The sequence below is a fragment of the Perca fluviatilis genome, chromosome 13 (assembly GCF_010015445.1).
Source record: "Perca fluviatilis chromosome 13, GENO_Pfluv_1.0, whole genome shotgun sequence".
NCBI classification, from domain to species: domain Eukaryota; kingdom Metazoa; phylum Chordata; class Actinopteri; order Perciformes; family Percidae; genus Perca; species Perca fluviatilis.
The window spans coordinates 1,807,110-1,824,446 of NC_053124.1; the positions used below are offsets into that span (position 1 = coordinate 1,807,110).

Sequence of the window (17,337 nt, forward strand, 5' to 3'; positions counted from 1 at the left end):
CATAACAGGTTTGAATATTAAGGGCTACCTAATATTCTTTCGAATATCATAATTTTTTTAAATATTCAAATTATATTCGAATAACGAAGTTCGGAGTCAAAGCCCTAAACCAAACCAAATACAACTGTACAACAAAGTTCATGTTCCTACTAAATTCAGTGCCAAAGAAAACAAACCCTATGACACAACGGCTTTGGTTTCTGTCTGGTTTTCTCTTCTGCCGGTGAGGCCCTGATTAATAACAAAATATCTTGTTTGATGAAGATTTGTCCCTGTGATTTGCTTGACTTGTTGAGATGTTTGTGGAGCAGTAGTCATTACAGAGGAGCTGATGGTTTACACGGTTGCAGGAAAATGCAGCAGCCGTTGCAGACGTGTTTCTGTTGTGCAAAGGGGCAATAAAAGGCTTTATTAGACAGGCTTGAGTTCATTATAGACGCTGTGTTTCTCTCGGCCTGCTCAGCTTAGATAAACCTCGCTCTGACCAAGGCCACATCCCTCCCACTATCGCCCCAGGCCCTTACTGAATTGATTTCAGTAGTAAAGTGACAGTGTTGCCGTAATATACGGATGGCCTTTAATTCAAGCCTGTTACCGTGCCAAGGGGTGCTTGTTTAAGGCTTTATTTACACCCTTGCAGCGCTGCTCGGCATGCTGGGCTCCACGGTGAATCAGACCAGAAGATTTGGATAAAAGGTTCGAAATGCGAAAAGCTCTTAAAGTTGCTTGGGCAGTGTTTAAAGTACTCAACTGTGAACTTGTGTGGGATGCACTACTTTAGCTGCACTCAGACTTGTTGTCATCAAAAGGATTGCAACTGGTGAAATTACTGTCCGTAACAGTTTCATTTTCTCCACTTCCTCCATAGCCATAGGTCAACTCCTACTCAGCAAACAGTATTTGAAGTTTTTTGATGACCTCAGAGAATATAGCTCTGTATATGTATATATAACAGTTATTTGTTTAAGAAAAGTGCCTTTTTTCACTACTGGGTGTTTATCGGGCAAATGTACTTCAAGTCTTTGTAATTTCTGATGGTTTGTAGCAGCTCATGTTCATTTTGATGTCATTCCCAATTCAGAGGAAGATTACCTTTACACACTGTGCCATCAATCAGAAGCTTCATCACATGACCTGTGAAAGACTGTAATTAAGTTAGCCTAATTGGCTTAATGAAGTGTCACACTTGGCTGCCTTTACTATATGGAGAAAATTGAAAGAAAAATAGGCATCATTACTCATCAGATGTTATGGTATTTAGAGTGAGGCAGTGGGAATGCATTTCTACCAACTCCTCACCCAGTGGGTGTATATCTACAGTAAGTGGAAAAGTCTAACCTTTAGCCTGTTTTTATTTTCTCAATGAGGCATTTTTCATTAGCAGTCTGATTGGTTTAATCAGTATCATTGGTGCATTTATGGAACGAGGATAAATCCCCGAGTGTGATGTGAATTTGTTGCTCTCTACATTCTCTTATCTGTATTCAAGTTGAATCGAAATGCCTTAAGGTCTGCGCGATCAATAAGCCCAACAGTCGAGGCTTTTACTTAAGTGTATGAAGTGCTTAAAGCATGATAACCTCATCAATGATGGTTGTCTTTTAGATATGGCCAAAGTTTAACCACAGTTTAATGTGATTTAAAGGCAAGCTGGGCCAGCTAAACTAGCCTGCAGGGAGCATGGGACATGGTCAAGGGTGGCCAGGCGGGACGGCGAAGACGAAGAGAAAATCAATGGCTAGGAGTCACCTCAATCACTTTAACTAGGCGCTACAGACGCCCATGCCCCTCTCAGGGGCCAATTTGTGGAGTAAACAGGAGTGTGTGATTGCTGTCGGGGTCCCCAGAGGCCCTAGCAGTTCATTTCTCTGGACCTGGCTCATTCTAATAAGCCTCTAAGCAGAGAGCGTACATGACGCCACTTTTCGGACCCCCTCAGTATTTTATGACCATAAATAGTGTAGCAGATTTTTTTTTTTCTTTTCAGCCTCTGTTAAGATAACATTCCCACCAGTCCTTGGCTACTGCTGCGTGTGCAGAAAGCATGCTATATCTTCCAATAAATATACAAAATAAACAATAGTTTCACATTTCTTTTTTTGAACCCGCCACATTTGAGTAAAGGAGTATTTTGGATTTATTTTTGGCCTTTACCTGTGTAAAGGGCTTACATAAAATGGACCAATGAGCGTAGGACTAGCACTAATAGACATGAGACTAGAAAGATAATGTTATATGTTACTGCTTTTTCAATGGATTAATTTCAGTGAGGCCAATTCATTTTTCCATACAAATGATCCTTGGCTGAGGACAGACATTGGCTTGCAGAGAGCACATTAACCAGACAACAGAAGTTTCATCTCGGCCTGCCGTTAACTCTCTCACGGAATTGACGTTAATTATCTACGGTGACGTAGATCTAAGTGACGGTCAGCGGCTAAATCAGCTAAAAATGAGGAAATAAAAGCCTGCTAATGTTGCCTGAGAGTTTTTCACATTGTTAATTGCTCTTTGTTAATAATAAAGAGGAAGGAGAGACTAAGTATTTGTTATTAACATATCTCGCTATTTTACCAAAAGGCACGATAATGGTTCAGAGAGCTTTGGGAAAAAAACATCATCAGACATCACCACATGTACAAAATTCCAAGAATACCTTGTAGCATTTACTATGTAGCATTGTACTACAAGGTAGAGTACATGCTACAAACCCTTATTCACAAATACATTGCATATTGATTTAGAAAATGTCTACAATATGTTAGAATGTGCTGGTTTGGTCGTAGAAACGTGTTAAGCCACACTCTTACTGCGCAGACGTGCATTTAACAGAATGCTGGTGTGCAGGATCAGTGCTATAAATCACACTACTGGGGATCAGCTGAAAGCTTCTTGTTCATAACAAAGGCTTTATAGACTACAACCTGCTGAAGTCTCCATTCCTCTTCTACCAGCTTGAATTTTCTCACCTAGGGTTGGGTATCAGTGCTTTATACCGAAATAACCCAGTACTCAGTAGTATCCAAACTCATCCAGTCAAACGATACATGCAATCAATCCTTTTTGTACTAAGATCTAGGAGAAAATTATTATATGTGTGGTTTTGCCCACAGCCAATCACTGCAAGTGTTCTTCGATTTAAAGTGTCCACTACCGCAGCAGGTACAGCCCATACAGTGGCGGTGTGGTGAAGTCCAATGTGTTGTATTTGACGGAGTTGGCAGTTTAGCATGCAGAGATGACATCAAAAAGTCCAAAGTATGGCTGTACTACATGCCTGTGGCGTCTAATAAAAATGTATTCATAAAATAAAATGCGGAATGATTATTTCAAATCAGGTACACTCTTACTTACTGGTATCGTCAACGATACTAAACCCCAATCTCACCACTGTCTGCTCCAGGTCTTCTTTGGAAGAATTTGAACTACTAGTTGTATCCTTCGCCATCACTGAGCCCAAGAAGTCCCTTTAAGTATGTGAATGCAGATGCTTCGATCTAGGAAAAGCTTGTTTACATTATGTGCTTTTTTAAATTTGTGATTTAAATTTGTTGAGATAACACAAACTGTAAGTTCATTTGAGGACCCTGAAACAGCCGAGGGCCCTATGACAGCCAACAACACAATGAAGTCTTCCTCAAATGTCATGCAAGCTCATTTTGAGAAGTCTCTTATTAAATATCACCATGTGAGGCTGAAGGGGGATTTACAAATGAATAACCGTTTAAGGAATAGTTTAACATTTTGGGACATATGCTTATTCGGTTAGCCTAGCTTAAACTGAAGGGAAGCAGCTAGCCTGGCTCTAAAGAGCACTTCTAAATCTTTGGATTAGTCCATACACAAACAGAAATGTAAAAATGAACATTTGTGGTTTTAGGTGAAGTTACATGCTGGAACCCTTTTCTTTGTGGGATGCCAGTGAGGGATCATATTCTGGTATCTGAGAGTTGTGATCAGGGGGAACAGTGTTTACCTCTACACAACGTTCAAAAACACATCTTCCAACATCAAGCTCACCAATTCAAATACAGTATCTCATTTGTTTGATCTGTACACTAAAACCAAAATGCAGACACAACAATGTTTGATTATAAGTTAACATTTCAAAATAATGTAATAAAAATTTGAAGCATGTCTGGGAAATCGAAATCTTTTGTTTTTGCACAATGTGTAAAATTATGACATTGTGACAGTCACAGGACAAAAAGTTCATTTTTACTTTAAAAGTAATGTAGATAATAGCTGGCTACATCCATCCTGCACATAGGAAATTAATGTAATATAATTATAATCAAAATATGTGATGTTCCAATCATGTTTTAGTTGGTCGGGAAAAAGAAATTAATTAAAATCTCGATTCAGCCCCAAGCTTGCAGAAAATTAAGATGTTATGTTTTGGCTATATTGTCCAGCCACAAAACTAATGCAGAAAAGTATTACTACTGGCAAACTCTTTCATTGTCTGCAGTATGCTCAAGTTTTTTACATGCCAATAAATGAATGTCAGTATCAAAGTACGGTTCTATGTTTCACAAGTATGGACAAGAGCGCAGATTGAGAAACCCCAATGAAAGGATTTCATGTTTCATAATGATTATTATAGTGGTTGTGGTAAAACTTTGGTGGTACGCCACATATGGCTCCACGCAAGGGAAACACTGTTTTGCCTCTGTAATGTTGTGCCAGGCCTTGTCATTTGTGTACTTATATAGTAAAATGTGTGAGGTAATCAAATATGCTGCGAAGCACTGATCAGGACATGTGAAACACTTAGTTTGAAGTCTCATCCTTTTTGTTTTTATTTTAAGAGACATTTTTGGCATTTAGTCTTTGACAGGTTGTGTGTTCCCAGTCTAATTCAGAAATAAAGCAGAGATACGCAGCCACTTTCCCCAAAGTGACCTATTTATGATTCTCTGCTTTATTGCTTAATAATTTAAGTGCTTCAAATTGGAAACAAAGCGAAAGCAGCTCTTCTTTTCTCGACTGTATATCCCCTTCCAGGAGGCATCTGTAGTTATCTGACGAGGCGAAGAAAAGAAAAACCTGCTTGTGAATTTTACCTCCGATTAAATGAGGCGTCGCCTGGTAACTTCACCTCGGTATCAGTCATGCCTCACTAAAATGGAAATACGTTTCTTGGAGAGGAGGGGGGAAAAAGGGACATTATAGAATGCCCTTTGTAATAAATGAAATGGGAATTGCAAATATGCGCAGTCATGAAATTTAATTGTGCTCTCTGGTGACTGGTTTGTGGGTGCTGAGGAGCAGGGGTGCAGGAGAAGCGCTGGGGGCAGAGGTGGTTAAATGTAGCGCGTAACGCACTGCCTGAACAGGCTAATGAAGCCGCTGTTTATGACCCTCTGCAATTGTGTCATCTCTTGAATGGCAACAAGACGCCTGTGCACACACAGAGGCACTCAAACTGACAGTAGCTGTCGCTGCACACACACACACACACACACACACACACACACACACACACACACTCTCCTGAATGTGCTTCTATCTAACAAATGGTGGTCTTTATTAAATGGCTTTAATATGTTAATTTTTTTTGAGGAAAAAAGGGACAATATGCTCAACTAAAATTATTTGTGCTGGGAAGAAGCCACATACCTACAGTACAATACAACCTTCTACAGCATAACAGTACACAACATTAGTCTCTAGTTATAATGAAATTATAATGTCAATGAAAGGAGATATCATATAATGTAAATACAATGATTGCATTATATATTTTGTGTGTGTGTGTGTGTTTGTGTGTGTGTAGTCCCTATAGTAATATGCAAACTTTACACTTTGCTGCTGCACCATTATAGCTGATTAAACTGGTTGGTAGACTTAGGTACAGAACACCAATAAATAAATAAATAAGACCGTATGATATATGTAGACTACAGAAGCTTTTCCTGAAGAAAATGTGTATCATTTCTAAAAGCACTCATGTTACTGCGCATCATTTGTAGAGGAATTTATAATCATAAGAAAATGAATTGAAAAAATACATTAGTTGACATATATTCATTTTCGTTGCATAAACTGTAAAAACAAATCATGTATTCAGGTATATCTCAAAATATATGCAAATGATAAAACAGAGAGACAGTGAAATTGGCAAAACACTGTACATGCTATCAAAAGGGACATTTTAAAATCAATAACTACAGTGAAATAAAATAATAAAGTCTAATAAAACTTGAGTTAATTTTTAATAAGATTAATTTTAGAATGATTTGCTTAATTTATATATATTTTAGTATTCATTAGTTTTTTTTGCTTAATGTTTGACATTTTGGTTTTACATATTCCTGTAGACAACTATATATAATATATATATATATATATATATATATATATATATATATATATATATATGTTTTGTTTGTTTTTTACGATTTTTTTGGGATGCGATAATAATATAATGGAAAGGACAGCTAGATATGAAAGGGGAGAGAGGGGGGGAAGACATGCAGGAAATCCTCTAGGTCAGACTCGAACCCTGGACCTTCTGCGTCGAGGCATACACCTCTATATATGTGCACCCGCTGTACCAGCTGGGCTAACCCGGCCACGACAACGAAATATATTTTGACATGGAGTTGTCTTCGTGAAAATTGAGCACACTGAGGAAGACCATGATATATGGTTGAAAGCCCTGAAACACTAGTAAGTGGACCTTGAGTCAGGATTATTTTACTTTTTCCAAGGCCAAGAATGAGCTTTAACGCTCTGCCCTGTTAGTTAGTTCAGATGTCATTGCTTGAGCGTTCATCAGTCTTTGTTGCAGGGGTTATTGTTTTGCAGATGATCATTTATGTAAGCCTTCTTCAATTAAGTCAGTCTTAATCTCTTACAAAATTACATACAAGTCATTAAACTAGGGTTCAACTCAAATTGTGCACCATGACGGAGTTTAAATTCCCACCTGATTTGATTATTTTAAACTGGTGTGACCCTACATGAAAGCTGTGCTTTCCCCTCCTATAATGTTTGTAGCGTTGCACAAAGACGTGCATAGCTGTGCTGTTATCTGTGCAGCTGATCACTTATCTAACTGTGAGGGAGCCTATATGCAGAGCCTCTTCTGCATACTGACATTGTGCAGTGAAAGACATACTCATAAATAAATACAGTGAAAGCAGAAAACATGATATAAAAATCAATCACACTAATTAACTGCTAATTCTTTTGAGGACTGCATAAGCTTGATAAAGAAAGGCAAAGCTTATTAAAGTACATGCTGTGTTGTACATTATGATTCCTAAATGTAATCCCAGTTTATGAGGTCGATTGCATTTGTGCAGGCGTGCGTGTGTGTGTCTGCACAATTAATCAAAATTTTATCCAAATCGCAATATGGACTAGTGCAATATCCAAAATCGCAGGGTGGGAGCAAAATTTGTTAAAGGCAAAATATGTGTTGAACCATTCTGAATGAAGTATTGTAGCGCAGCAGAGACGTCCCGGCCTACAAATCCTATCCTACAGACTTATCCTATCTTTGTTTGGTACAGATCCTTGGAAAAATCACACTATAATCATTTTGAATTTTTGAATTTTAACACTTTTCAATGAATGTATGTATGTAATGTATACAAAAATGATACAGAAATGATCATTCCCTCCAATATCGTGAATCATGTCACTATCGCAATATCAGTCAAAATAATTGCAATTAGATATTTTCCATATATCATGCAGCCCTAGAGAGTGTGTGTGTGTGTGTGTGGGAGGGGGGGGGCAGGGTGCAATTACGGGTGCAAGCTTCTTTGTTACCCCGGGCTGAGTCTGAGCTGTCCTACTGTCTCTGCATTACATTACGCTCTGCTCCTGCCCTTTAAAATGCCACTTCCACTCAAATGAAAAATGTGGCATTTCATTATCATATATGTATAATATGTTAGTGCCAGAGGCCCTCCCAGCCTATGGAAAACTTGCAGTGAAAACAAACCCACCCTCTTCTCTTCTCCCCCGTTTTTCCCCAGTGGGAATTGATGGAGATATCCCACAATGCCAGAGCCCATCAGCTCCTGCAGGCCCCGTCGGAGGGGAGGGGGGGCCTGCCTCTTCACTCTCCACAAAGCAAACGTCTCTCGCAGTGGCCACTGATGCAAAACACAGCTCCATGCCTCAACCTCTGTAGACCACAGTGAGAGAACAGGAGGAGGCAGAACATGGCTGCTTCATGTCCCCTCTGTCCTCTTTCTCTGGCTTTACACATTTAAATACAAGACACGCACATCTTCAAAACACAGACACAGATAATATTAGGTTCAGAGTTATAATTATGGCTTCATGTAAATATCTAAAAACAGGATCCTGGATACTCACCCACCATTGATGTGAAGGATATGATGCAGTTTGATTACATATTCAACACATACATATTCAAAAGACGCCTACACATCAGAAGGAAGAAGCCTGGAACACATTCAACACCTAATTGCTCACAGTTTCTCTTTTTCCATACTCTTTATCAGTATTATCCATATTATCAATTCAAAAGCAAATGAGTCATGAAAGAACATTTCAGTTAGTGAAAGCTGCTCGAACCAATGTGTAGATACATCAAGTAAGTGAAAAGAAAATGTCCAAAAATGTATGTTTAAATACAGAAAAAACAGAAATAAATGCATACAGATATGAATAAATAGCACCAGTTCAGTTAAATACTAGTGATAAAGTGATGTTTCATCATTGCACATTGATTTAACATATTTCACTGTAGGCTCTCTCCATATTACCTTTGGAGAAAAAAATAACTTGCAGTAATATGAAAAATCAGAATCACATCTATAAATGCAAACAAAATACATCTATACATACATACATGTTTTTCTGTAGAAAATCTTAACTTTATATTTCCCTCATATCTAATTTCTTTTTGAAATCCCTATGTGTAAAGAGGCGCTTAAACCAGCTACCAACTATGCAGTTCCCCTCAGCATTACAGGGCGTTTTAGCATCTTTTTAAAATGAATTGTTTAGTTTTTTAGCATGCAAAATCTACTGTGTCCAGTCTCACAGGTCTCAACTTTGTTTCCACCCTAAACAAGCAGCTGTTTTTGGCTACAAATCTCTAATAGTGTGTTCACACCAACTGTGTTTCGGGCAAATTGCGCGACCTGATTACATACTAAATGAATGCAAATAGAAGCAAATTTGCGGCGGTCATCAACAACATAAGAACTTCGCTTGCTCAAGTTAAGAATGTAACTTGAGCAATCTAAGTTGCGCGAGTAATTCGGCACAAAGCAAAATCACGCGCCTGGTGTGAAGACAACATAAGAAACCCACTGTACACTACCTGCCTAACAGCAGACAGACAGAGCTAGCAATACTAGATCATCTAGCTGCTAAAGAGCCACATGTTTTTGTCAAGAGCTGAGGGAGACCAAAACAGCATGAAGAAGAGTGAAAATTGTACACCAGCACAACTTTAAAGTTATATTATTAAGAACTAATGTTCTTCTGTGTCTGCTGGATGTGCAAATAGGTAATTGTTTGCTAATAAAATGCCCACATTTATGAGGCAGAATAAGCTGTAAACACAATATATTGATTACATATTAAAGCCATAAAATAATATTTCATTAATAGATTGTGTTTACAGCTTGTTCTGATGCCCCAAAGTGGCCAGGATGTGAATGCAGATTTAAATACTGCTCCCATTCTCAAAAGGTTTTCATCATCTTTTAATTGCAGCATATACTGTATATTTCAGTACAGATTAATAATGCTATGACACATGCAATCGGTTTTAGACAGTATCTCTAACAGGAGTTACACATCTCTTAAGACACTCCCCAGGTGACATGTGCATTTCAAATATGACTAACAGCTCGTCTACTCTCTCTGACACTTTAAATTGCACGCTGCAGAGGCAATTTCTGTAGACTCACTCCATAAGCCTCACTATAAGGGCAGATAAATGAGGAGTGGGCCCATACGGAAGGCAATCTTCAACTGTAGTATCACTTCCAGCACAGCATTTCGCTGAGATTCAAAGAAACATGAAAACAGATGAAGATTGGGCCGTGTCTCTCCCCGCTGCTGCCCTCCTACTCAGACCGAAGGAGGAGGGGGCTCTGCAGGCAGACAGACAGCAGGATAATACCAGCATCAGTGAACCTGTGGAGCGCTGACACCCGTCTGATTCCCTCGGGCAGAGACAGGTGTGATAGGTGGCTGAATGGTTGGAGTAGGAAGGATAAAGAACACATGAGAAATCCTGTGAAGGCCCTGAGAGGCCAGGAGGACTGGTGTCACAATGCTCCCAGGGACACCCACTAAATCAGTGGAGGAGGCATGGGAGGCACTGCTATGGCTTTATGAGATAGTTAGCATGCGCTGGCCCCTCCTCCCCTCTTGTTTCCCATTTAAGAGCTGACTGGCCCTCCGATAACGGATGGCGCCACAGGTAATTGGAAAATTGGCAGGCTTGTCAGGGAGATTTGGTGGATGGCACGGGGGTATACGATGGCGGAGTTCATGAGGTGTCACCCCACAGCTAGATTTATATCAGCCCTATGGACCGGCACCAGAAAGTATCCAGAGTTCAGGAAAAAGTAGCACATTTTTCTCCAGGGGAGACTGCATATCAAGACTGCTCCAGAGCACGGACAAGGTTCCTGTTAGTAAAGAGATAATATATGAGCCTTCCTTAGCATTAACCCTAACCTTAATTTACTGTACACGCTGCAGCAAATAGCTCCGCACATCCTACACTCTGATTTATTTACACTAAGATCCAGGAAAGTCAGCTCATCTTCATCTTATGTGACACTTTAAATTTTAATCTGCATTATTAAACGGCGGTTTACATGATAGGCTCCCACATGTATTTGTACTAAAGTGAGATATTTGTTGGAATCATTATTTCACTAGTAGGATGTGGGGGCTGCAACCCCCCCTGCTGGCCAGAGTGAAATATCTTTTACCATTTTAAGAATGAAAATATTGTAAAGTTGAAGGTTAAACATATACCTTTAATCTGTATTGTTTATTGTCACATGCAATTGTACACAGCACAACGTAGTGATATTTGACTTCTGCATTTAAACCATCCTGAGCATTAGGAGCAGTAGGTACTGGAAAGCACCCGGGGAGCAACCAGGCCCCCCAGGAAGCGCGCCAGGTTTTGAAGCAAATTGAACATATCAGCCAAATGGTGGAATTGCAACTCCCGGCCCGTCACGTGATCTCCTCTGGCCCAAAAAGACTTCTTCCCGTAGACTTACATGGTGAAAGACACGTCTGTAAATCAGTGGATTCATTTAATCCATTTGGTCTGATAACATTAGGAAAGTCTAGAAGAGCCACCTGATTAAATCATTAAAGGGGGCTTTCAGTAGAAATAGAAATATTCACCGGTCCAGAACACAGGAGCTTCTTCCTGTAGGCTATTTACTTTCTTGCTCCCGCCCCCAGACACATCCGACCAATAAGAGGAGTGAACGTTCTTGCGTGGTTTGTAATGGCATTTTGGTACGTTTGGATTTTGCCAGGTCTGAAACGAAACCTAATCAACAGGAAATCACTCAAAGTTTACAAACTCATCAACTGATTTGGACCAAAGAAAACAAAATGTAGGTGTGAAAACGTTAGTGGAGGGCTAAACCGGAAATAGCCGCAATGTGGGCCGCACAGTGCTGATCATCAGGGTAATTTTTGGCTCCATGATGGCTTTATGCGCCACTGATCAACTCTCATAGGAATGACCGGGGCTCCGCCTCGAACTCCGTACCCAGGTCTTATTATATATCCATATAATATATATATTGGGCTTCAGCGTCTCACTCAAGGACACTTCGACATGCGGACAGGAGGAGCCAGGGATCAAACTTTTTTAGAGTAATCACTTTTTATCCAGTGGCATCACATAGGTCAAAAGTTTAGTTTGTCCAATACTTTTGGACGGCAAATGTTAGCATGCTAGCCCGCTAAAACTAAGCTGGTGAACATAGTCAACAACATACCTGCTAAACATCATGTTAGCTTTGTCATGGTGAACATGTTAGCATGCTTTTGTTAACATTTAGCCACTGTGGCTGAGTACAGCCTCACAGAGCCATGGAGCTATTGTTATAATGTTGCAAAGATAATTTTCCAGATATAACTACAGCCTAGAGAATCTTTAGACCGAAGTCTTTGTTTTTTAAAAGTATAATAAGTAGTAATAGCTATTGCATGTCCTTTTTTTTTCGCCTCAGGGTCTAATGTTGAATTAGTCTGCCAGTAAAATTCCCCCTACAATCTATTGTTAAAAGATGTATTTTTTTTAATTAGCGAGCACACAGCTGGGACACGCTACAATATTTAAGAAATAATCTCCGTACATTTATGTGAGTACACACAAAGAGTCCATATGGGAGTGAAAGCATGCGTGACTGACAGAGAATTAGAACGGAACAGCTAGCTGGAGGAATGGGGATTCATGAGGCGTTGTGGGCTGCAGGTCCTAACCCGGCGATCACACATTCTGATGTGTAGATGTGTTTATTAACCTCTGGAGGGGGGGATAATTGTATCTGTCAGAGTCGTTTAATCACCGCTGCAGCTCTCACCACTGTCACTTTCACTTTGTCTGTTTTACTAAATCAGCTGGCTCCTCGGTTGGCCCACCATGACTCCTGCTCTCTCCGTGTCACTTTCTTTTTTGTTGGCTGTAAAACTGGCGTTTACATTTAGGAGCTGTTTCATAATTTATTTTTTATAAAAGATAATCTTCTATTCTTTCTGTAACTGTTTCCAGGACATACCATAGAACAGAATAATGATGAAAACACTGGGTTTGACATCAGAGAGACACAGTTTAAGGTGGGCAATACAGCAGTTTTAGTTCATTATTCATCAATCATTGTAGTGGATCCAACACCATCATCCTGATTTTGATGGAATTTATAGGGTAGCTTCAGGTTTTTTCAACCTGGACCGTATTGTCCTACGTTTTTTTGTGTAAGTGGCTGATGGGAACAACAGTCTTTGAAAGTGGTCCAGTATTGAGCGAGAACTCTGCGACCGGTAGCTGCGAACCAGGCTGCAATGTAAGCCTACAGGGCTAATGTGCATAGTCAATTTTGTCCACTAAAAGTGCTGTTTTTGCCACTGACAGGCTCAGATTGCTATAAGTGTCTGATAACAGTATGGAAAGGATCCCCACAGAGATAGACCTTTTTTTAAAAGGGTAAAATCCTCTTTGTTTAACCAGAAACAGCTCACAGATCGCTAAACCCCCCAGACTCCATTTAAATAAACAATACTTTTAACGTGTATAGCCCCAGCATATTTTCACCTGCAAATTGGTAAATTATGTGTTTATGTTAACTAAACCAGAGTGGTGATTGTTGGAAAATTGGAAAGGCTTTTCATCGTTTTATTTTGCAATTTCGCGGATGTTTTTATGTTTGAAAAAAGGATCTAACTCTTAATAAAAATGTTGACATCCTTAGAAATCCTGTCTAACGTTGTCAGACACTTAATCTGACACTTAATCTTAATATTTTGAGCATGTCAGTGGCAAAACAAGCATATTTGTGGACATAAATTGGCGTTGTGCAATTGCCTAATAACTTTCATTGTAGCTTGTTTCTCCGCTGCCGACTGCAGCGTTCTCGCTCAATACTGGACCAATGTCAAAGATTGTTGTTCCCATCAGTCACTTAGACACATGAACAACAGTATCCAGGTTTTTAAGGGACACTGATTAAATATGTACAGTACATTAAACATCTATACATAAAAATGTATTGTATATTTATTGAATAAAAACCTGTCACTCACAGCCTTTACACTTTGACACCACGTTTCCCATGATCTGTGTCTGTGCTACAGTACAGTGGAGCGTCTGTCTCTTTAAGCCCCCTTCCAGAAAAAAGCCCAGTCTGCTGTATAATATGACCATCCGATATTTTCAAATTATAGATATGACAGAAAATACGGGACAGCATAATAAGTGGCCTTTAACATTCATATTTGTTTGTATTTCTTTAAACCAATCACAATTGCGGCAATACAGTATGACATACAGCATGACATCGGATGTCAGGCTTCATCCCAGTACTGTTCTTCTGACAAGCCAGACTATATGGTTAATGAAAAGGCAAACATTTATTGCAGGTTTGTGAGGCACTTCTACATTACTACATAAACGACAAACTACTTCTGACATTGGCACTAAGAGTTACTGGATGTAAATTTGGAGTTGGGGAATTGTCAAATATGAATGTAATACTTGGGGATAGTGTGCTGGTACATCTGTGTATTCCTGCAGTCTGTAGTACAGACATAAGTCAGACAGCAGGATAAGTTTAGGTTGTTATAACACCTTCACAGAGAACAAGGGTCTGTTTAGTTTTTCTTATTCCTGTCCATTGCTAACAGTGACATTTCTAGTCATAGTTCCATTATCTTTATTGTGACTATTATCGCCACTGTTCATCACACCCCCAACCGGCACCGTCAGACACCGCCTACTAAGAGCCTGGGTCTGTCCCAGGTTTCTTCCTAAAAGGGAGTTTTTCCTCGCCACTAAATGCTTGCTCTTGGGAATTACTGGAATTATTGGGTCTTTATAAATTATAGAGTGTGGTCTAGACCTACTCTATCTGTAAAGATAACTCGTTATGATTTGATACTATAAATACAATTGAATTGAATGTGTAAAGCAGCCTTCTGTGAGGTGACTGTATGATGTGTCCTGTGTTTCCAGGAGGAGGACGAAGAAGAGGAGCAGCCGGAGGAAGATGACTCTGTTAAAGAGGAAACGGCAGAGCAGGAGATTCCAAACTGAAGCCGAGCGAGAGGACACAGACCCACCGCTGCTCCGCGGCTTCACCTCCAGTCTTTGCATTTCTGTTCAGACTACAGCACACCTTACTTTCTACTAGCCTCCCAAAGTTTCAGCGGATAGCTTCCACTCCGGATAGTTCAGCAACCAGAGGTGTGTTTTAGAGAAAAAGAACACTATTTAAATGGTGATATCTTTAGATTCAAGGGGTAGAGTTTGTACTTTTTATGAACGAGGCTGGACAGACGGACACACATCTCTCTGATTTCAGACAACTTCATGAAGCAGCGCATCACAGCATCCAGCCACACGGGCGCACACACAGCACAGTGCTGCTTCTACAGCAGAGACCGTTACCGCCCAGCCACCTGATGGATTTATGACACGTTCCATGCAATCTATTTTCATACACTAATGATCACTAGACAGTGTTTCCACACAGAGTATCCTCAGCGTCCTGTTTACAAGATGAAGCTAGCAGAGTGTGTGTGTGTGTGTGTGTGTGTGTGTGTGTGTGTGTGGGGGGTTCTTTTCTCTCCGAGTCCACAGAACACTTCTTCTTCCCCCCGCCGAGCACGCTCACACCGCGCTGACTTCACCGGCAAAGTGCTTTCCACCGTCTTCGAACGCATTTCACTCGACATTTGCCTGGAGGATTTTATTTTTTATATTTCATACATATCTTCTTACTTCCCCCATTTGAAATATCTACTTATTTTCTCACGTATTTACACTTACAGTATGTGAAGTATTAAGCTTGGTTTTTGTGTTGAAAATGAACTTTTTGTAATCATGCAGTATCTTTAAGTGCTACATACCAATCTATTTTGTTATTAGATTTGTATTAAAATCTCCCATGTTTAGGACAAGTGTCTACTCAGAGATTGTATTTACATACCTTGTTCATTTTGGGTTCTTCTTTTGCTCTGGTTCTCTGGCCTGCTAGTAGTCTCCAGAGCTCCCTGGGAGTCATCACTCACTTGTCCGCAAAGTTTAGCAACTGAAAATGTTCACAGCCAGCCCGTCCACACCAACAACCATAACTATAACCATAACTATAACAATGTGAGCGTCCACAATGCTAAAAAAAACGATAACGTTCTGCAAACAGGGACGCCAAGCTCGCACTGCACGCTCCTGCTGATAATAATACATAATATACAGCAGACGTTGCGACGTATGACTACAGGAATGTCTGTGGTAATATCCTATAGCCTATATTCGTGGATTCAGGTAGCCTACATTTTAGGAACCAAATAAGTCTACCGGCAGTCCCTGGGGCGCAGAACCCGCTGCCTTTTCCGGGCAACACAGCGCCACATCGAGCGGGCGGGTGTCAGATCTGTATGTGCAGAGCACCGGAACAAAAACACCGACTGTATGATAACAACACCCAAAACAGAAGATTCACTCACAGTGAATCTGAATTATCAGCGGTTTCTGTGACATGAGAAATAGTTTCAAAGAAGGCTACTGATGTTTAAAAGACACCGAGCTGGAGGATCTTAGCCCCGTAGCGACTGGAAAAGTCCCGCCACTAGTGCACCGTGTGAAAACAAATCTCTCCACCGTGTCTCTCTCCGCCGCGCCATGTTCTAAATTCAGATGGATTCTGATTGGCTGTCAGCGTTTCTATCGTTCATTAAATTGCTCCGAAAGTGATCCCAACGATATCGTTCTCCCCTGTCGTGGTGTGGACTCGGTCATCCACTGGGGTGAGAACGATTTAAAAAACTATATTTTCATAGTTATCGTTCTAGTTATTGTTCTTGGTGTGGACGGCCCTCACTCTCTCAAATTAGCCACCACATGTAACTTGATACTTATTTTACTCCAGATTAGGAGAAATGTAAGGTTGATTTGAAGTGATGATTACATATAGCGTATGACTGTTATCAGAGAACTAACAAATCAGTAGATTTGACCAGAGACTACTGTCGGGCCAAAACACTGTCACACTCTCACAGTAAATCTGGAATTATCCCTTAAAGTGCCAATAAATTTGAACTGCAAAAGTTTTTTGCTTCTCTATAACTGATACTCATTGCACATTAAATGTTTGAGCTGTATCCATCAAGGTGGTTCTTGGCCTATTTCGTGTCTGACTAGTCTTGCATAGCCACATCTCTGGCTGCATTGCTTATTATTATAACCTTTATTTATTCAGAGAGGGCCATTGAGAGCAAACTCTTTTTTCCAATGATGCCCAGATTACAGCACAAATAAAAAGAAACAAAAACAATCTCCAAAATTACAGTACAATAAATAATATGATCAAAAAATTTATCTGATCATACCCAAATCACAATATGTCAAAAAATAAATAATGAAGGAACAATCACAAAATTATAGTACATGAAAACAATAAAAACGAATGAGAATCACTGATGTAGGCGAATAAGAGGGCTATTAAAAACAAGAGCAGCCCCTATGTGTAACACATTTTCAAGCATCATCTTGAGCATCCCAATGGAAACGAGTTATAATTTGAGAGTATCCTGAAGCCATATCTATTATCTATTCTGGTATAGTGGAAAAAA

The 17,337-nt window shown here is 39.9% G+C and overlaps 1 protein-coding gene across 1 annotated transcript in view; it reads left to right on the forward strand.

Moving 5' to 3' along the window:
- phf14 (PHD finger protein 14) overlaps positions 1–16,815 on the forward strand; it is a 131,251-nt gene extending 114,436 nt beyond the window's left edge. The window contains 1 exon segment of the mRNA XM_039819814.1: positions 14,720–16,815. Coding sequence (XP_039675748.1) covers positions 14,720–14,800 — 81 coding nt within the window. The 3' untranslated portion in view covers positions 14,801–16,815.
- The last annotated feature ends 522 nt before the right edge of the window (positions 16,816–17,337 follow it).